Source organism: Eubalaena glacialis, chromosome 4 (genome assembly GCF_028564815.1).
Source record: "Eubalaena glacialis isolate mEubGla1 chromosome 4, mEubGla1.1.hap2.+ XY, whole genome shotgun sequence".
NCBI lineage: Eukaryota > Metazoa > Chordata > Mammalia > Artiodactyla > Balaenidae > Eubalaena > Eubalaena glacialis.
In genome coordinates this window covers 47,719,902-47,738,425 of record NC_083719.1, presented here as the reverse complement: position 1 = coordinate 47,738,425, position 18,524 = coordinate 47,719,902, and the positions used below count along the sequence as shown (strand labels likewise).

The following is an 18,524-nucleotide window of genomic DNA, read 5'->3' as shown; positions in this document are numbered from 1 at the left end:
TGCCTCGTCCTGCTGGTCAGGATCAGTTACCCCTGCTATGACAGGGGTTCCTATTCTTGCCTGTTGCTCCCTGCTATGACTCCTGGCAAGAGTATTTACTTCTCTTTGGGGGACAGAACTTCTAACTGCAGAGCCCAGGGTTGTAGGGATGGGAAGCACAAAGTCCCCCAGTGGGTCACTGGGAGGGATGGTAAGAAGGGCTACTCCTACTTCCACCCCTTGGTCCCAGGACGTGTATTCATGTGTATATTGGACCCAGCACTGTATAAAGCCCTCTGACTTAATTCATACACTATTCCATTGTCCTGTATGTCTACCTTGTCTCCAGTACCGTCTCGATTACAGTAGGTTTATAATAAATCTTGAATTCAGATAATGACCCCTAACTTCTTTTTTTTTTCCAAAATTGTTTTGGCTATTCTAGTTCTTTTGTCTTTTCATATAAATTTTAGAATCAACTTGTTTATTTCTATAAAAATTTCTTTTGAGATTTGGAATGAAATTGTGTGGAATCCATAGATCAGCTTGGGGAGATTTGATAACAAAATTGAGCCTTCCAAATCATCATGGTGTATCTCTCAGTTAATTTAGGTTTTAAATCTCTCAGCAGTGTTTGTAGCTTTAAGTATAAAGATTCTGCACAAATTTTGGAGATTTAGATCTAAGTAGTTCATGTTTTTTGGTGCTATTGTAAATGGTGGTAGTTTTCCCTATAGATCTTGTGCATTTCTTTTATTTTTATGTCATAGGTATTTAATATATTTTATTTTGTTGTAAATGGAATTTATTTTCTAAATAGTTATTGCTGATCTAAAGTAGGAATGTCTTTCAGATCAGATCATATCTCTCCCCTTCTTGAAAATACTCATTTGATTCTTTACTCATAGAGGAATCTTTATTCATACAGAATACGGAATGATTCTGAGCTTGTAGTTCAAAGAGTTCTTCAGTTTATCAAGTAACTTTTTCTAGCTTCATCTATCATTGTCCTTCCCTCAGATACTTTTAGTTCCTGATGTACCTTTAAGCAGTATCGTGAGATGTAATCATTGGCAGTTTTTCAACATTTAAGTGATACAGTACTATATACCACTATTGGGCTCGAAAAATATGTTGAATGGGTTTACAGAGCATAGTGAAACCCAGAAAAATACTATAAATTTGCCTAACCCATAGGTTTCTGGGAAACAGTGGTCTCGGAGAGATCAGCTCCTATAATAATCACTACTGGATTGCTTTTTTTAATACAAAGGCTTTAGGCTACTAAGGCAAAGAGGCAGGGTGGTAAAAGCTGTAGATGCTGCAAATTTCTACAGATGCTAAAGGAAAAATTTTAGTATATATTGTGGAAAGGACTTTAAGTCATTCCGTCCTCTGTCATTTATGAGTGAAATTTATTAAGATTTATAAACTTTGTTTTCCTTGGGGTTTAGATGCCCTAGAATATTTTTATTGATTGATTAGGTAATGAATTCTGGTTTGTTTCAAGTACATTCATCAAAGGATAGTAGCTTTGGTATGGATTATTTTTTAATTGCTTTTTTCCAACCAGTATTTGGCAACAGAGGTGGCAGTAGGAGACCTGGGTTGTTTTGTTGAATGATTAGCTGTGGCCAATTCCTTTTCTGGCCTCACATTTTTCAGTGTGCAAATGTGGAGTTTGTGCTAGATCATTCTAAAGGGACTTTGTAATTTTGGAATCCATGATCATGTTGGGATTAAATTTATAGTTGGTGTTTATTTATTTATTTTTTGGCCATGCCTTGCAGCCTGCAGGATCCCAGCTCCCCAGTTCGGGGAGCGAACCCGGGCCCTTGGCAACGAAAGCAAGGAGTCCCAACCACTGGACCGCCGGGGAATTCCCTATAGTTTTTAAAGACAAATGTTGCCCACTAGAGAGAGCTCTGCCCTATTTGAATGTCCTCAATCTTGAGAAATACATTTTTCATGCAAGAGTGTATAAACTATATTTGAACAATTTATATAGGAATAACAAAGCAAACACTTAACTACCCACAATTTATTTCTTCTCTAGAGAGGTCATCAATATCCTGACCTCATTTGTTAATGTGTTAATAATTTCCTTGCTTTTCTTCATTGTTTTAACACTTAGATTTGTATCCTTAAACAATATAGTATTTTTTTAAAAATATTTTATTTATTTATTTATTTTTATATTTATTTTTGGCTGTGTTGGGTCTTCGTTTCTGTGCGAGGGCTTCCTCTAGTTGTGGCAAGCGGGGGCCACTCCTCATCGCGGTGCGCGGGCCTCTCACTATTGCGGCCTCTCCCGTTGCGGAGCACAGGCTCCAGACGCGCAGGCTCAGCAGCTGTGGCTCACGGGCCCAGTTGCTCACGGCATGTGGGATCTTCCCAGACCTGGGCTCGAACCCGTGTCCCCTGCATTAGCAGGCAGACGCTCAACCACTGCGCCACCAGGGAAGCCCCAATATAGTATTTCTGTTTGAAACATTTTTCTTTGTTTTGAACTTTATATTAAAGATATCAAAGAGTGTATGTTCTCTGACTTATTCTTTTGTTGCTCATGATTTTTGAGATTTCATCCATGTTGGTGTGTTTAATTATAGTCGTGCAATTTCCTCAGCTATATTATGTTGTATTATATTGATATAATCTCTGTAATCTGTCTCTTCTCCTGTCAGTAGAGATTTGGGTTGCTTTGAGTTTTTTGCTATTGCTGCCATCAACATTTATGAACATGTATCCTTTGCACATGTGTGTTTCTTTAGGTTACCCAGAGTTACCAAGGAATGGAATTAGTATACAGGATATGGGTATGTTCATATGTGCATGTTCAACTTTACTAGGTCATGCCAGCTGTTTTCCGTAGTGAATATGCAAATTTTTATTTCAGTAGTAGAAAATATTTGATATTGACTGACTCTACCTTTTGCCGATCTGTGAAATGATCTTTCATTGTGATGTTATTTTGAATTTCCTTGATTGCTAATGAGATTATCTTTTTTTTTAATTGAAGTATAGTTGACTTACAATATTGTGTTAGTATCAGGTGTACAACAAAATGACTTGGTTTCATATATTCTTTATTTTTTGATTCTTTTCCATTATAGGTTATTTCAAGATACTGAATGTAGTTCCCTGTCCTATACAGTAAATCCCTGTTGTTTATTTTGTACATGGTCGTGTGTATCTGTTAATCCCATACTCCTAATTTATCCTCCCCCACCCGGAGATTAAGTATCTTTCTATATGTTTATTCATCATTCCTGATTCCACACCTGGAAGTGCCTGCTTCATGTCTTTGTCTTCTCTATAGGATTTTTTTTTCTTATAAATCCTTAGCAGTTTTAAAAAATATTCTGGATATTAATCCTTTGTCAATTATATAGATTACAAAATCTCACTTTTTTTTCACCTTATGGTGTCTTGATGAACAGAAAAGTTTTTAATTGTGATGTAAGTGAATGTATCAGGCTTTTTTTTTTATACCGTGTGGTTTTTATGTCTTGCTTAAAAAAATTCCTTTATTGCCCAAGGTCAGAGAGATATTTTCTTATATTGTGCCCTGAATTTTATGGTTTTGCCCATGATTCTTATTCATAGTGTGATTTTGGGATTGTGCTGGTTTTCTACTGCTGAAAAACAATTTACCCCAAACTTTAATGGCTGAAAGCAACCATTTTATTTAGCTCATGGTTTTTGTGTCAAGGATTTAGAAAAAGCTCAGCTGGCAGTTTGCCCCTTACCCACAAGGCATTAGTTGGGCTAGAAAATTCACTTCCAAGACGGCTTCTTTCTCTGCTCACAATAGTGGTGTCTTTGTGCTTCCTGGCTCCTTTCTCTTTCTACATGAGCTTTTATCCTCTAGGGCATCTCCCATGGCTTGTGCTTCTTGCAGCGTGATGGGCTTAGGGTAGTTGCTATTCTTATAGCAACTATAATAGCAAGGGGTTATTGGCTTCTAAGAGGTATGTTCCAAGAAAGAGCATCCCAAGAGCAAGTATTTACAATAGGCAAGAAGAGGAAACTGCCAGGCAGCTAAGATCTATGCCTGGAGTTGGCAAAGTGTCACTTCTGCTTATTCTATTTATTCAAAAGAATCACGGAGCTCACTCACGTTCAAAGGAGTAGAGAAATAATCTCCTCCTGTGGATGGGGAGTGTTAAAGTCACCTTGTGGAAGAGGCATAAAGAATGGGAGATATTGTCGTGGCCATCCTTGAAAAATACAATCTGACCACAACAACATTCATTTGCAAACTATATTCACCCCCTTCCTCAAGACTCCCAAAATTCATCCTGTTATGGCATCACATACAGGAATCAGTAGCCCATACATTGCACTTCTAAAATGCAGTTGAGGGACTTCCCTGGTGGCGCAGTGGTTAAGAATCCTCCTGCCAATGCAGGGGACACGGGTTCGAGCCCTGGTCCGGGAAGATCCCACCTGCTGTGGAGCAACTAAGCCCGTGCGCCACAACTACTGAGCCTGCGCTCTAGAGCCCGCAAGCCACAACTACTGAGCCCACGCCCCACAGCTACTGAAGCCCGCGCACCTAGAGCCCGTGCTCCACAACAAAGAGAAGCCACTGCAATGAGAAGCCTGTGCACTGCAACGAAGAGTAACCCCCACTCGCTGCAACTAGAGAAAGCCCGCACGCAGCAACGAAGACCCAACGCAGCCAAAAATGAATAAATAAATAAATTTAATAAATTAGGAGGAAGCCATTTGATGCCTAAAAAAAAAAAAAAAAGTAAATTAAAAAAAAATGCAGTTGAACATATGTCTGCCATTCCTTGATTAGGTCACAGTTCTGCTTCCTGGGAGTGATTCTGTGTGGTTCCTGCCTACACCCTTGTACTCTTAGCTCTAATTTCTGAGTCATTCTGGCCCATGACTGCAGTGGAAAGCTTTCTCAGATGCTTCCTGCTTATAGAAGCTTGAGATTCTTGACTGTTCTTTTAATTTTCAATTGTTTCTTTTTTAGTCCAAGTGGCTGGTGATTCTGTTAGTATTATTATCTTTAAAATGCTGTGGCTTTTCTATGAATTTCATTGTGCTTTAGTCCATTACACAAAAGTCACACTCATAAATCTCTTAGAGATAGACTCTCCCCTGCCTTGGGCTGTTATAAGTCTGCTGTGGTACAGCATTCTTAAGATTCTTAAAGTATTACTTTGTAAGGTACTACCGTAAATTTTCCTGAAGTTATAGCAAAAGTTTTATAGCCACACACTTGTGACTACTCTAAGACAGTAGTTTACTAGAAACATCTTGAATTTGATATTTGTTATAAGACCATTTTTACTTTGAGAACCTTTTGCTGGGAGAGATTAGGGATGAGAAATAGCTTTGTTTTCAAATCATTCAAGTCACGACTCCTTTATATTGCCTCTAAATTCTGCTTAAAAACTAAAAAGTTCCTTCTTCAGTTTCTCTCTCTCTGTCTAAGTCTTGTTATCAAGGCTAAAAGAAACAAGTCGGCACTTTGAACATTCATCCTGGAAAACTCCTTAGATCCACCTTTTGTATTTTCCTTGTTACCGAAGGTGCCAGTTTTAGCTGAACTTTATGCCACTATGTAACATGGGTCTTTCTCCGTCTTCCAATAACAACTTCCTCGCTGTTCTTCCAGCCTCCACTAACAAGTCTCTCTGAGCTCCTTCAGACCTCCACTCACTGCCTGGCCCTGATGCCACACACTTCTGTTCTGGTTATCTATTGTTGTGTAACAAAGCTATGCCCAAACCTAGTGGCTTAAAACAATCATTGTAATTTTTACGTAATTTTGTGGGTTGGGAATTTGGAAGGACTTAGCTGGACATCAGCTGAGGCTGCGGAATCCACCTCCATGATAACTTCTTCATCCACAAGTCTGGAACTTTGGTGCTCCTTGACCTCAATTTCTTTCCACGCAGGGTCTCATCTTCTAGGGCCTCTTCCTGTTGCTTAGGCATCTCACAGCATGCTGGGCTCAGGGTAGTCGCACTTCTTACATGATGACTGGTTTCCAAGAGGGAGCTTTGCAAGAATGAATGATACAAGAGCAAGAGTTCCAAGAGGCAGGAAGAAAGTTGCAGGCTAGTTAAAGGCTAGTGCCCAGAACTGCCACACTGTCACTTCTGCCATCTTCTATTTATTAAATCAGTTAGAGAGGGCTCACCCTAACTCAGATACACTCTATCTCTTGTTGGGGTAGTGGCAAGATCACATTGCAGAAGCACGTGTAGGTGGGAGGTAATGTTGCAAAACATCTTTGGAAGTGCAGTCTGCCACAGGGACGCAATATCACTGTTCCCAAATGGATAACCAATTGGATCAGACTACTTTATTGAACAGTCTGTACTTTTTCATTGATCTGTAATGTCTGTTCTGTCATAAATCACATTTCTAAACATGTGTGTATTTGTTTTAGATTGCCTGTTATTACTCATGGTTTACAACTGGGGGCCGTTCTGCAGGGGACAATATTTGGAGACATTTTTGGTTGTCACGCTTGGGAGAACATGCTGCCAGCATCTAGTGTATCTGCACAGTGTGCAGAACTGCCTCCCACGACAAAGAATTATACAGCCCAAATGTCAATAATTCTGAGTTGAGGAATCATGGTCCATGCCACGAGTATCATCCTACCGTATTATCTTAGTTAGGTTAATAGCTGGTACAGTAAGTCACCTCACTTTGCTTTTCTTCTTTAAGAATGTCTTGATTATATTTGGTCCCTTGCATTTCCGTATAAATTTTAGAATCAGTTTATCATGTGTCATGGAAAACTTTATATTTTGACTGGAATTTCGTTGTAACTATATATCTTCATGATGAAAATTGACATTTTATGATATTGAATCTTCTTATTCACTAACATGATATCTCTATCAATTTAGTTCTTTGATGCCTTTTAATAAAACTTTATAATTTTCTTATTAAAGGGCTTGCAAATCTTTTGTGCAAGATTTGCTCTCTTGGCCAGGTAGCTGCTGGGCTTTTAATAAGTTGTGTTCCTCTTTTGGGCCTTAATTCCCCTAAGTGAAAAATGTGACATTTGGAATAGAGATGACATGATTAAAATGTTAGAAATTGAACACTGTCAATGCACAAAATACAGGTGGTCCTCTAGAGGGAGCTCTTCTGCATTTCATCTCAGGTCAGGTTGCCAGTCGGCTGTGAAGATACCGCATCAGTACTGACAGCTGCAGATGTTACAGCACAGACCTCATCTCATCGGGGCAGAGGAAGAAAGTGACTCCCTAGTATCTCATCAATCACAGTTCTCCACATAAGATATTCTGCTTTGGTCTTTGGAAGATATTACTTGTTTCTGGGTATGGGAATACAAGAAACATGTTTTGAACCTAGGAGGAAATTTATGGATCATCCAATTTAATCCCTTCATTTAACAAGTAAAAAAGCTATGATTTAGAGACGCTTTCACTTTCCAAAGGACAAACAGTGTGTGAGAGAGCCAAGGTTAGAACTCAGGCCCATACTTTTCACACTATAGTTGAAGGAATGGGGAAAAGAAGTAAGCAGTGGGTATTAGTGATGGGGTGGGTGTAGGGATTATGTTTAATTTTTAAAGGATTGAGAGGTGGGTGGTCTGTGAATTCCTGAAATTATATGCAATATTGTATATGTGAATGTGAGAGTGTATGTGTGTATGCGAGTGAGTGTGTATGTGTGTGCATGTGTGTGCATACACATGCTATACTTTGGCTGGAAATAGGACTTTTGCTGTGATTGTTGGCTTCTAAGAAATAGGATTGGACTTTGGTAAGCCAGCCTTTACTTACAAAGTAGGATAACTTTCACTGGAATCATTTGGAAATACCTGCGTTGGTAACTTGAGTACCAGAAATTTAAGCTGTCTTTCAGTTTATTTATCCTTAATTTGATTTAATGATTTCAAGACCTCTTTTTTTTCTTACTGACTCAAAACTGACTTTTCAAGTAAAGTGCAGTTATTGGATGTTCTTTTCAGAGAAGATGAAGCTCAACTTCTCTCTGTTAGTCATCCTTTTTGAAGTCTATTGTGACTGTTTTTGAAATGTTTCTCCATGGTTCTCTTATTATTTATGATTCTCCTGATTCACCTCAATACAAACTTTCCTTGTAAACAGTAGACATTTTAAAATTCTTTATTTCTGCAGTTGCCTTATGAATAAGATCTTTATAGTTTATTTGGATTATTTTTTTGTGGATATCATGGACAAGATTTTAAGCCTTTATTTCGGCTTAAATAAAGAAAAAATGAAGATAAAAAGTCATTACCTACTAACTTCTATGTCTACTTTTTAATTTATTTTTGGCTGCATTGGGTCTTATTTGCAGCACTCAGGATCTTTGTTGTGGCATGTGAGATCTTTCATTGCGGCGCGTGGGCTCTCAGTTGTGGTGTGCAGGCATGTCTCTAGTTGTGGTGCACGGGCTCAGTAGTTGCAGGGTGCGGGCTGTCTAGTTGTGGCGTGAGGGTTCTGTAGTTGCAGCATGCAGGCTCTCTAGTTGTGGCTTGTGTGCCTCAGTAGTTGTGGTGTGTGGGCTTAGTTGCCCCAGAGCATGTGGGATCTTAGTTCCCCGACCAGGGATTGATCTCGCATCCCCTGCATTGGAAGGCGGATTCTTAACCACTGGACCACCAGGGAAGTCCCTATGTCAACTTTAAGAACTAGAGTTCTTGCATTGCTTTTTCAGTGCAATGCAATATATCCTTCTCTAGCAAGCTAACGGAAAAAGATGCTCTGAGAAAAATATGTATTTAATTACCTCTGTTGTTCTTTAGACTTCTATGTATTCATCCAAGGAATGATGATGTTGATTCCCAGGGGGAATAAAAACAGAAAGGAGTATAAAAGGGCAGAAAAAGGATATTGGGAAGCTTTACATCTCCTCCAAGATGGATTTTTAGACTGAAGCTTCAGTCTCATTGTGAGGTGTTGGATATTCAAGGAAAGGAGGATTCATCTTTATTAGAAATAGTTATGAAAATGAATTTTAGGCCAAATGATTTTTGTGCTAATGTTAGTTTCCTCAACAAGTATTACTGAAGATTTATCTGTCAATAATTTCTATTTGCATACTTACCACCTAAAAGTTTCAGCAGGAGTTATGAAGCAGTAAGGATTTTGAGCTGGGTGAAAGAAATGGCTTACCCTTGCATCCCATTAAGAGCATGTTTAATCATGAAAATCAAGTGACAGACCAAGGTTTATTTATTTATTTATTTAAAACTACATCACATGTTTGATTCCTGTTTTTCTTCATAAATGTTATTTAATGGGCATAATGAATGGATGTTTTTATTTAAAAAATTAAAAAAAATTTTTTTACTTCTTTAACGTCTTTATTGGAGTATAATTGCTTTAAAATTGTGTGTTAGTTTCTGCTGTATAACAAAGTGAATCAGCTATACATATACATATATCCCCATATTTCCTCCCTCTTTCATCTCCCTCCCACCCTCCCTATACCACCCCTCTAGGTGGACACAAAGCACCGAGCTGATCTCCCTGTGCTATGTGGCTACTTCCCACTAGCTATATTTTACATTTGGTAGTGTATATATGTCATGTCACTCTCTCACTTCGTCCCAGCTTACCCTTCCCCCTCCCCGTGTCCTCAAGTCCATGCTCTACATCTGCGTCTTTATTCCTGTCCTGCCCTTAGGTTCTTCAGAACCCCTTTTTTTTTTTTTAAATTCCATATATATGTGTTAGCATATGGTATTTGTTTTTCTCTTTCTGACTTACTTCACTCTGCATGACAGTCTCTAGGTCCATCCACCTCACTACAAATAACTCAATTTCGTTTCTTTTTATGGCTGAGTAACATTCCATTGTATATATGTGCCACATCTTCTTTAGCCATTCATCTGTCGATGGACACTTAGGTTGCTTCCATGTCATGGCTATTGTAAATAGAGCTGCAGTGAACATTGTGGTACATGACTCTTTTTGAATTATGGTTTTCTCAGGGTATATGCCCATTAGTGGGACTGCTGGGTTGTATGCTAGTTCTATTTTTAGTTTTCTGAGAAACCTCCATACTGTTCTCCATACTGGCTGCATCAATTTACATTCCCACCAACAGTGCAAGAGGGTTCCCCTTTCTCCACACCCTCTCCAGCATTTATTGTTTGTAGATTTTTTCATGATGGCCATTTTGACCGGTGTGAGGTGATACCTCATTGTAGTTTTGATTTGCATTTCTCTAATGATTAGTGATGTTGAGCATCCTTTCATGTGTTTGTTGGCAATCTGTATATCTTCTTTGGAGAAATGTCTATTTAGGTCTTCTGCCCATTTTTGGATTGGGTTGTTAGTTTTTTTGATATTGAGCTGCATGAGCTGCTTGTAAATTTTGGAGATTAATCCTTTGTCAGTTGCTTTGTTTGCAAATATTTTCTCCCATTCTGAGGGTTGTCTTTTGGTCTTGTTTATGGTTTCCTTTGCTGTGCAAAAGCTTTTAAGTTTCATTAGGTCCCATTTGTTTATTTTTATTTTTATTTCCATTTCTCTAGGAGCTGGGTCAAAAAGGATCTTCCTGTGATTTATGTCATAGAGTGTTCTGCCTATGTTTTCCTCTAAGAGTTTGATAGTGTCTGGCCTTACATTTAGGTCTTTAATCCATTTTGAGTTTATTTTTGTGTATGGTGTTAAGAAGTGTTCTAATTTCATTCTTTTGCATGTAGCTGTCCAGTTTTCCCAGCACCACTTATTGAAGAGGCTGTCTTTTCTCCACTGTATATTCGTGCCTCCTTTATCAAAGATAAGGTGACCATATGTGTGTGGGTTTATCTCTGGGCTTTCTATCCTGTTCCATTGATCTATATTTCTGTTTTTGTGCCAGTACCATACTGTCTTGATTACTGTAGCTTTGTAGTATAGCCTGAAGTCCGGGAGCATGATTCCTCCAACTCTGTTTTTCTTTCTCAAGATTGCTTTGGCTATTCGGGGTCTTTTGTGTTTCCATACAAATTGTGAAATTTTTTGTTCTAGTTCTGTGAAAAATGCCATTGGTAATTCGATAGGGATTGCATTGAATCTGTAGATTGCTTTGGATAGTATAGTCATTTTCACAATGTTGATTCTTCCAATCCAAGAACATGGTACATCTCTCCATCTGTTTGTATCCTCTTTTAATTTCTTTCATCAGTGTCTTATAGTTTTGTGCAGACAGATCTTTTGTCTCCTTAGGTAGGTTTATTCCTAGATATTTTATTCGTTTTGTTGCAATGGTAAATGGGAGTGTTTCCTAAATTTCTCTTTCAAAAATTTTATCATTAGTGTATAGGAATGCAAGAGACTTCGGTGCATTAATTTTGTATCCTGCTACTTTACCAAATTCATTGATTAGCTCTAGTAGTTTTCTGGTAGCATCTTTAGGATTCTCTATGTATAGTATCATGTCATCTGCAAACAGTGGCAGCTTTACTTCTTCTTTTCCAATTTGGATTCCTTTTCTTTCTTTTTCTTCTCTGATTGCTGTGGCTAAAACTTCCAAAACTATGTTGAATAATAGTGGTGAGAGTGGGCAACCTTGTCTTGTTCCTGATCTTAGTGGAAATGGTTTCAGTTTTTCACCATTGAGGACGATGTTGGCTGTGGGTTTGTCATATATGGCCTTTATTATATTGAAGTAACTTCCCTCTATGCCTACTTTCTGGAGAGTTTTTATCATAACTGGGTGTTGGCTTTGTCGAAAGCTTTTTCTGCATCTATTGAGATGATCATGTGGTTTTTCTCCTTCAATTTGTTAGTGTGGTTTATCACATTGATTGATTTGCGAATATTGAAGAATCCTTGCATTCCTGGGATAAACCCCACTTGATCATGGTGTATGATCCTTTTAATGTGCTGTTTGATTCTGTTGGCTAGTATTTTGTTGAGGATTTTTGCATCTATGTTCATCAGTGATATTGGCCTGTAGTTTTCTTTTTTTGTGACATCTTTGTCTGGTTCTGGTATCAGGGTGATGGTGGCCTCGCAGAATGAGTTTGGGAGTGTTCCTCCCTCTGCCATATCTTGGAAGACTTTGAGAAGGATAGGTGTTAGCTCTTCTCTAAATGTTTGATATTATTCTCCAGTGAAGCCGTCTGGTCCTGGGCTGTTGTTTGTTGGAAGATTTTTAATCACAGTTTCAATTTTAGTGCTTGTGATTGGTCTGTATATATTTTATATTTCTTCCTGGTTCAGTCTCGGAAGTTTGTGCTTTTCTAAGAATTTGTCCATTTCTTCCAGGTTTTGCATTTTATTGGTATATAGTATTTTTTTGGCTTGTAGTAATCTCTCATGGTCCTTTGTATTTCTGCAGTGTCAGTTGTTACTTCTCCTTTTTTATTTCTAATTCTATTGATTTGAGTCTTCTCCCTTTTTTTCTTGATGAGTCTGGCTAATGGTTTATCAATGTTTTTTATGTGCTCAAAGAACCAGCTTTTAGTGCTATTGATCTTTGCTATCGTTTCCTTCATCTCTTTTTCATTTATTTCTGATCTGATCTTTATGCTTTCTTTCCTTCTGCTAACTTTGGAGTTCTTTTGTTCTTCTTTCTCTAATTGCTTTAGGTGTAAGGTTAGGTTGTTTATTTGAGATGTTTCTTGTTTCTTGAGGTAAGATTGTACTGCTGTTAACTTCCCTCTTAGAACTGCTTTTGCTGCATCCCATAGGTTTTGGGTCGTCGCGTTTTTATTGTCATTTGTTTCTAGGTATTTTTTGATTTCCTCTTTGATTTCTTCAGTGATCTCTTGGTTACTAAGTAGTGTATGGTTTAGCCTCCATGTGTTTGTATTTTTTTACAGAATTTTTCCTGTAATTGATATCTAGTCTCATAGCGTTGTGGTCAGAAAAGTTAACTTGATACGATTTCAATTTTCTTAAATTTACCAAGGCTTTTTTGTGACTCAAGATATGATCTATCCTGGAGAATGTTCCATAAGCACTTGAGAAGAAAGTGTAATCTGCTGTTTTTGGATGGAATGTCCAATAAATATCGGTTAAGTCCATCTGTTTAATGTATCATTTAAAGCTTGTGTTTCCTTATTTATTTTCATTTTGGATGATCTGTCCATTGGTGAAAGTGGGGTGTTAAAGTCCCCTCTTCCTATTGTGTTATTGTCGATTTCCCCTTTTATGGCTGTTAGCATTTGCCTTATGTATTGAGGTGCTCCTATGTTGGGTGCATAAATATTTACAATTTTTATATCTTTTTTGTTGGATTGATCCCTTGATCATTATGTAGTGTCCTTCTTTGTCTCTTGTACTAGTCTTTATTTTAAAGTCTGTTTTGTCTGATATGAGAATTGCTACTCCAGCTTTCTTTTGATTTCCATTTGCATGGAATATCTTTTTCCATCCCCTCACTTTCAGTCTGTGTGTGTCCCTAGGTCTGAAGTGGGTCTCTTGTAGACAGCATATTTACGGGTCTTTTTTTTGTATCCATTCAGCCAGACTGTGTCTTTTGGTTGGAGCATTTAATCCATTTACAATTAAGGTAATTATCAATATGTATGTTCCTATTACCATTTTCTTAATTGTTTTGGGTTTGTTATTTTAGGTCTTTTCCTTCTCTTGTGTTTCCTGCCTAGAGAAGTTCCTTTAGCATTTGTTGTAAAGCTGGTTTGGTGTTGCTGAATTCTCTTAGCTTCTGATTGTCTGTAAAGGTTTTAATTTCTCCATTGAATCTGAATGAGATCCTTGCTGGGTAGAGTAATCTTGGTTGTAGGTTTTTCCCTTTCATCACTTTAATTATGTCCTGCTACTCCCTTCTGGCTTGCAGAGTTTCTGCTGAAAGATCAGTTGTTAGCCTTATGGGGATTCCCTTGTATGTTATTTGTTGCTTTTCCCTTGCTGCTTTTAATATTTTTTTTGTATTTAATTTTTGATAGTTTGATTAATATGTGTCTTGGCTTGTTTCTCCTTGGATTTATCCTGTATGGGACTGTCTGCGCTTCCTGGACTTGATTGACTATTTCCTTTCCCATGTTAAGGAAGTTTTCAACTATAATCTCTTCAAGTATTTTCTCAGTCACTTTTTTTTCCTCTTCTTCTTCTGGGACCCCTATAGTTCGAATGTTGGTGCGTTTAATGTTGTCCCAGAGGTCTCTGAGATTGTCCTCAATTCTTTTCATTCTTTTTTCTTTATTCTGCTCTGCGGTAATTATTTCCACTATTTTATCTTCCAGGTCACTTATCCGTTCTTCTGCCTCAGTTATTCTGCTATTGATTCTTTCTAGAGAATTTTAAATTTCATTTATTGTGTTGTTCATCATTGTTTGTTTGCTCTTTAGTTCTTCTAGTTCCTTGTTAAACGTTTCTTGTATTTTCTCCATTCTATTTCCAGGATTTTGGATCATCTTTACTATCATTACTCTGAATTCTTTTTCAGGTAGACTGCCTATGTCCTCTTCATTTGTTTGGTCTGGTGGGTTTTTACCTTGCTCCTTAATCTGGAGCATCTGTGTATTTCTCTGTCTTCTCATTTTGCTTAACTTACTGTGTTTGGGGTCTCCTTTTTGCAGGCTGCAGGTTTGTAGTTCCCATTGTTTTTGGTGTCTGCTCCCATTGGGTAAGGTTGGTTCAGTGGGTTGTGTAGGCTTCCTGGTGGAGGAGACTGGTGCCTGTGTTTTGGTGGACGAGGCTGGATCTTGTCTTTCTGATGGGCAGGACCACGTCCAGTGGCGTGTTTTGGGGTGTCTGTGAATTTATTATGATTTTAGGCAGCCTCTCTGCTAATGGGTGTGGTTGTGCTCCTGTCTTGCTAGTTGTTTGGCATAGGGTGTCCAGCACTGTAGCTTGGTTGTTGTTGAGTGGAGCTGGGTCTTAGCGTTGTGATGGAGATCTCTGGGAGAGCTTTCGCCGTTTGATACTACGTGGGGCCGGGAGGTCTCTGGTGGACCAATGTCCTGAGCTCGGCTCTCCCACCTCAGAGGCTCAGGCCTGACACCCGGCCAGAGCACCAAGACCCTGTCAGCCACACGGCTCCAGGAGTCATCGTTATGACAGCCCTTCACTCCCCCACAGCAGACTCAGCAGCCGTACAGACAGTGTACTTCAAATTGCCAATCTGGCAGGCTGCCTGCAGAATCATTCCTCCTCCTCCTCGTTCCCCTTGGGGGGAGCTGGCGGAGCCAACCTGGCCAATAAGACGAGGAAAAGGTGTGGGGTCTGCGTGCCCTGCAAGAGGCTCAGCAGCTGTGGCCGAATGAATGCTTTTAAAAAATCATACATTGTTGGGTACTATTAGCCGTATGTAATGATTTAAGTATGAATTCATTACCTGAAGTTTGGAGTTATATAAACTCTCAAGGATAAAAGAAGTGGGGACTATTGTTAAAATATCTGTGTTTCCCACTGACTGCAATAATATTTTCTTCTTGATTTTTAGATTTCCTCCTTCCTCGCCCCTGAGACCATATCCAAAGAGGCCCCCATATCAAAAGGATGTTATTAAATTTCCAGAATGGAATGATCCCCCACCAGGCACTTCACAAGAGAATATCCCAGTGAGGCCAGTTGTGATGGTAAGTGCCATTATAGAAGCTGGAGGACTAGCAGAGGGAAAGATAAGAAATAGTCTGTGAACCATCAGGCTTAGTCCAGTTTTTCTGTCGGTCCCTTGGAAACAGTGGTCTGAAAGCACTTTAAAACAATATCTTATCCGTTAATAGCTGAGAGACTAGTAACACAGGAAGATTGGCTTTTGCAATTTTTCACTCTTGCCTATTGACACTATGACTGAATATATGGTAGCTGTTTTCATATGTTTAGACTGAGCAGTTTTCTCTTAAAACTCCCTTATAATTTCTTTTCCTTTCTATTCTATAATTTTTCTCTTCTCCCTCTTTCTCTTCTCTTCCTGAACTTTGTTATAATTATTACCAGTTGAAAGTGTGAAGTTTGGGGCATGGAAGATTGTGGAGTGAGTCCTGACACAGTATGAGCAAAGGTAGGTTCTGCTAGTTTTGGGAAACCTGAGCATATTGTAGAATAAACTACCTTTTTTGGGGTGTACTTTTTCCTTGAAATATCCTCAGTAGAAAACTATTAAGATTGCCATAATGCTAAAAAATGAAATGCAGACAAAAATTTTATACGGCAGTTTTTAAGAATTGTACTAACACCAATGTTTTAAGTTAATCTAGTCTTATAGGACTGGATGTCCAGTTCATACGTTTGCAAAGATATGTTGTAAACATTTTTAGGCGATGTGATTGAAAGAAAAAAAATTTTTTTAAAAGAGGTTATATTGTATCTCAGTTTGGAGAGAATAATTAAGCAGCTTAAGCTTTATCAAAAATAATTCAAGAAAAAGAGTGGCACCAGTGACAGAAATGGGGACTCCATATGAACTTGCAGATTTGTCAGGGACAGTGATGAATGTAGTTTTAAATATGTTTGATGAGAAAGGTAGGTTGTATTAAATGGAAGTATCTAACAGGCAGGTGGAGATAAAAGCTCTGGAACTTAGATGAGAGGTCGTATTTGAAAGTCATTAACATTCATTCAACAAAGATTTGTTGATTGTCTACTGTGTGCCATGCATCCTGCCAGGTTCTGCAGATGCAGTTGTATGTAATACGGTTTTTCCTCCAAAAGGGCTCATAGTCTAGTGAAGTATTCAATACGATGATAGATTATTAGAAAACAAAGTGGAACTACTCTGAAAGAGTGAGCACAAAGGGTATTTGAGGACTATTTAATTCATTACTAATGAGGAGAACTTAATTAAGGTCTAGCTGATAGTTCCTGTACTTAAGAAAGTTAAAATATCAGCTCCATGAAATCAGGTTCATTTTTTTTAACATTTGTGTTTAAACACCTAATATGACCCCATCAGTAGAGTGGTTATTCAACAGACATTTTTTCATTATAATGTCATCTAGTATTGTTTATACAAAAGAGGTAAAATCCCATATTAAACTAATGTGTATTTATGTCATCGATATAATAACTTCCCTTTTTTGTTCTTTTTGGTTCTGTGAACCTTTAGGAAGACCAGCTGCTCATTAACACACTTTCATGCACCAATGAAGAAGACAGTGTCGTCTCTCTTCTCTCTTCTGTTTTCAGTTTCTAATTTTTCATCAGCCCTGAAGTGGTGGTATACCAGTGTCTCAGATTCATCAAGCATTTCCCCCACAGCTTGTCATGTCGCTGGTCGTCTGTATGTATATTTCTGATAATGTTGCTCTTGCCTTTTCTTGTACTTCCCCCTAAATCAAGTGGTGGAGGTTTGAGCTCCTCACTTGCTACAGTTCCTCTAAAGCTTGGGCTGTCCGGAGGAAGAGGACTGTCCAGAGGAAGAATGGCAGAGCAGGATCTGTTTCCCCAGTTGGGCCTTATGCAGGTTTTAGGTTGATGAGATTAGTAGTCAATAGAGAAACAGTCCATCTTTCTTAAAGGACCTGAGCTCATCTTCATTTCTTCTATCTTACTTTCCCTCTTTGTATCTCTGCCTCCACTTTGCTTGTTCGTTTTTGTTTTTGTTCTGTCTTATCCTCTCTCTTGCCTAGCCATTTTATAAAATAAAATGAAGTGAGGCGAATAAAATGATTTGTTGTGTTTGCTGAGGGGCAGTGTAATGTGGAGAGTACAAATGTGAGCTCTGGAGACAGACTGCTGGATTTGAATCTTGGCTCCTTCATTTACTAACTGTGTGATCTTGTTTCTCTGTTTTATTCACTGTGTCTGTGTCTCAGTTTTCTTTTTGGTGAAAGTGGGATGAAAACACCCCCCTGGGGTAAGGTCATTATGAGAATCAAGTGACTTCCTATCTATAAAGTGTTTAGAAGGTGGCTGACACACAGGTTTTCGGAAACTGTTAACTGCTATTGCTGTTATTAACAGAATTGTTCATAGGTAGAGACAAAAGAAAAAAAATTACTCATAATATCATCCAGAGAGAATTAATATTAACATTTTTGTTGTGTTTTATTTTTTCCACGCGTATTTTTAACAACAAAATGAGATCATGCTGTGCTGTTTTGGTAGCCTATATTCTTCACTTAGAACAGTGTATTGTGTCCATTTTTTCATGTTATTCAACATCATTTTTAATATCTGCATCATGTCTATAAAGGATTATGGTTTATTTATCCAGTTCTTTACTGTTAGATACGTACCATGTTTTCAGCTTTTTCAGTATGTGTGTAAACAATGCAATGAACAGTATCTTTACAGATAAATAGTTGAGTATTTCTTTAAGATAACTTTTAGAAGTGAATTTGCTAGGCAAATGCAACAACTGATATTCCTGCCTTTAAAAGAGAACACCTAATTTGGATACTTTAAAAAAAAAAAAAAGTCACAAATCCATGTGACCTTCAAGTTTCTTTTGTAGTTCAGTAATTCTCCAAAAACGAAACCAAAAATCACATCAAAAAACAACTTTCCAGTTCATTTTTTCCAATTAATAAGATTTTTCTATAATGACACTTCTGCAAAAAACTATTATAAAAACCCTTTGTAGGTGATTTCTCATATGTTTTGCCTTTAAAAGTTCATAGTTCCTCTCTGTGATTACCAAAAGGAAGTTTTAAGATTTCTGTCTAG

General features: G+C 38.1%; 1 protein-coding gene across 1 annotated transcript in view; it reads left to right on the top strand.

Annotated features, from left to right (window-relative positions):
- The window catches only part of DEPDC1B (DEP domain containing 1B), a 117,736-nt gene that overhangs the window by 33,489 nt on the left and 65,723 nt on the right, over nucleotides 1–18,524 (top strand). The window contains exon 3 of the mRNA XM_061187820.1: nucleotides 15,358–15,493. Coding sequence (XP_061043803.1) covers nucleotides 15,358–15,493 — 136 coding nt within the window. The remainder of the gene's footprint in view (nucleotides 1–15,357; nucleotides 15,494–18,524) is intronic.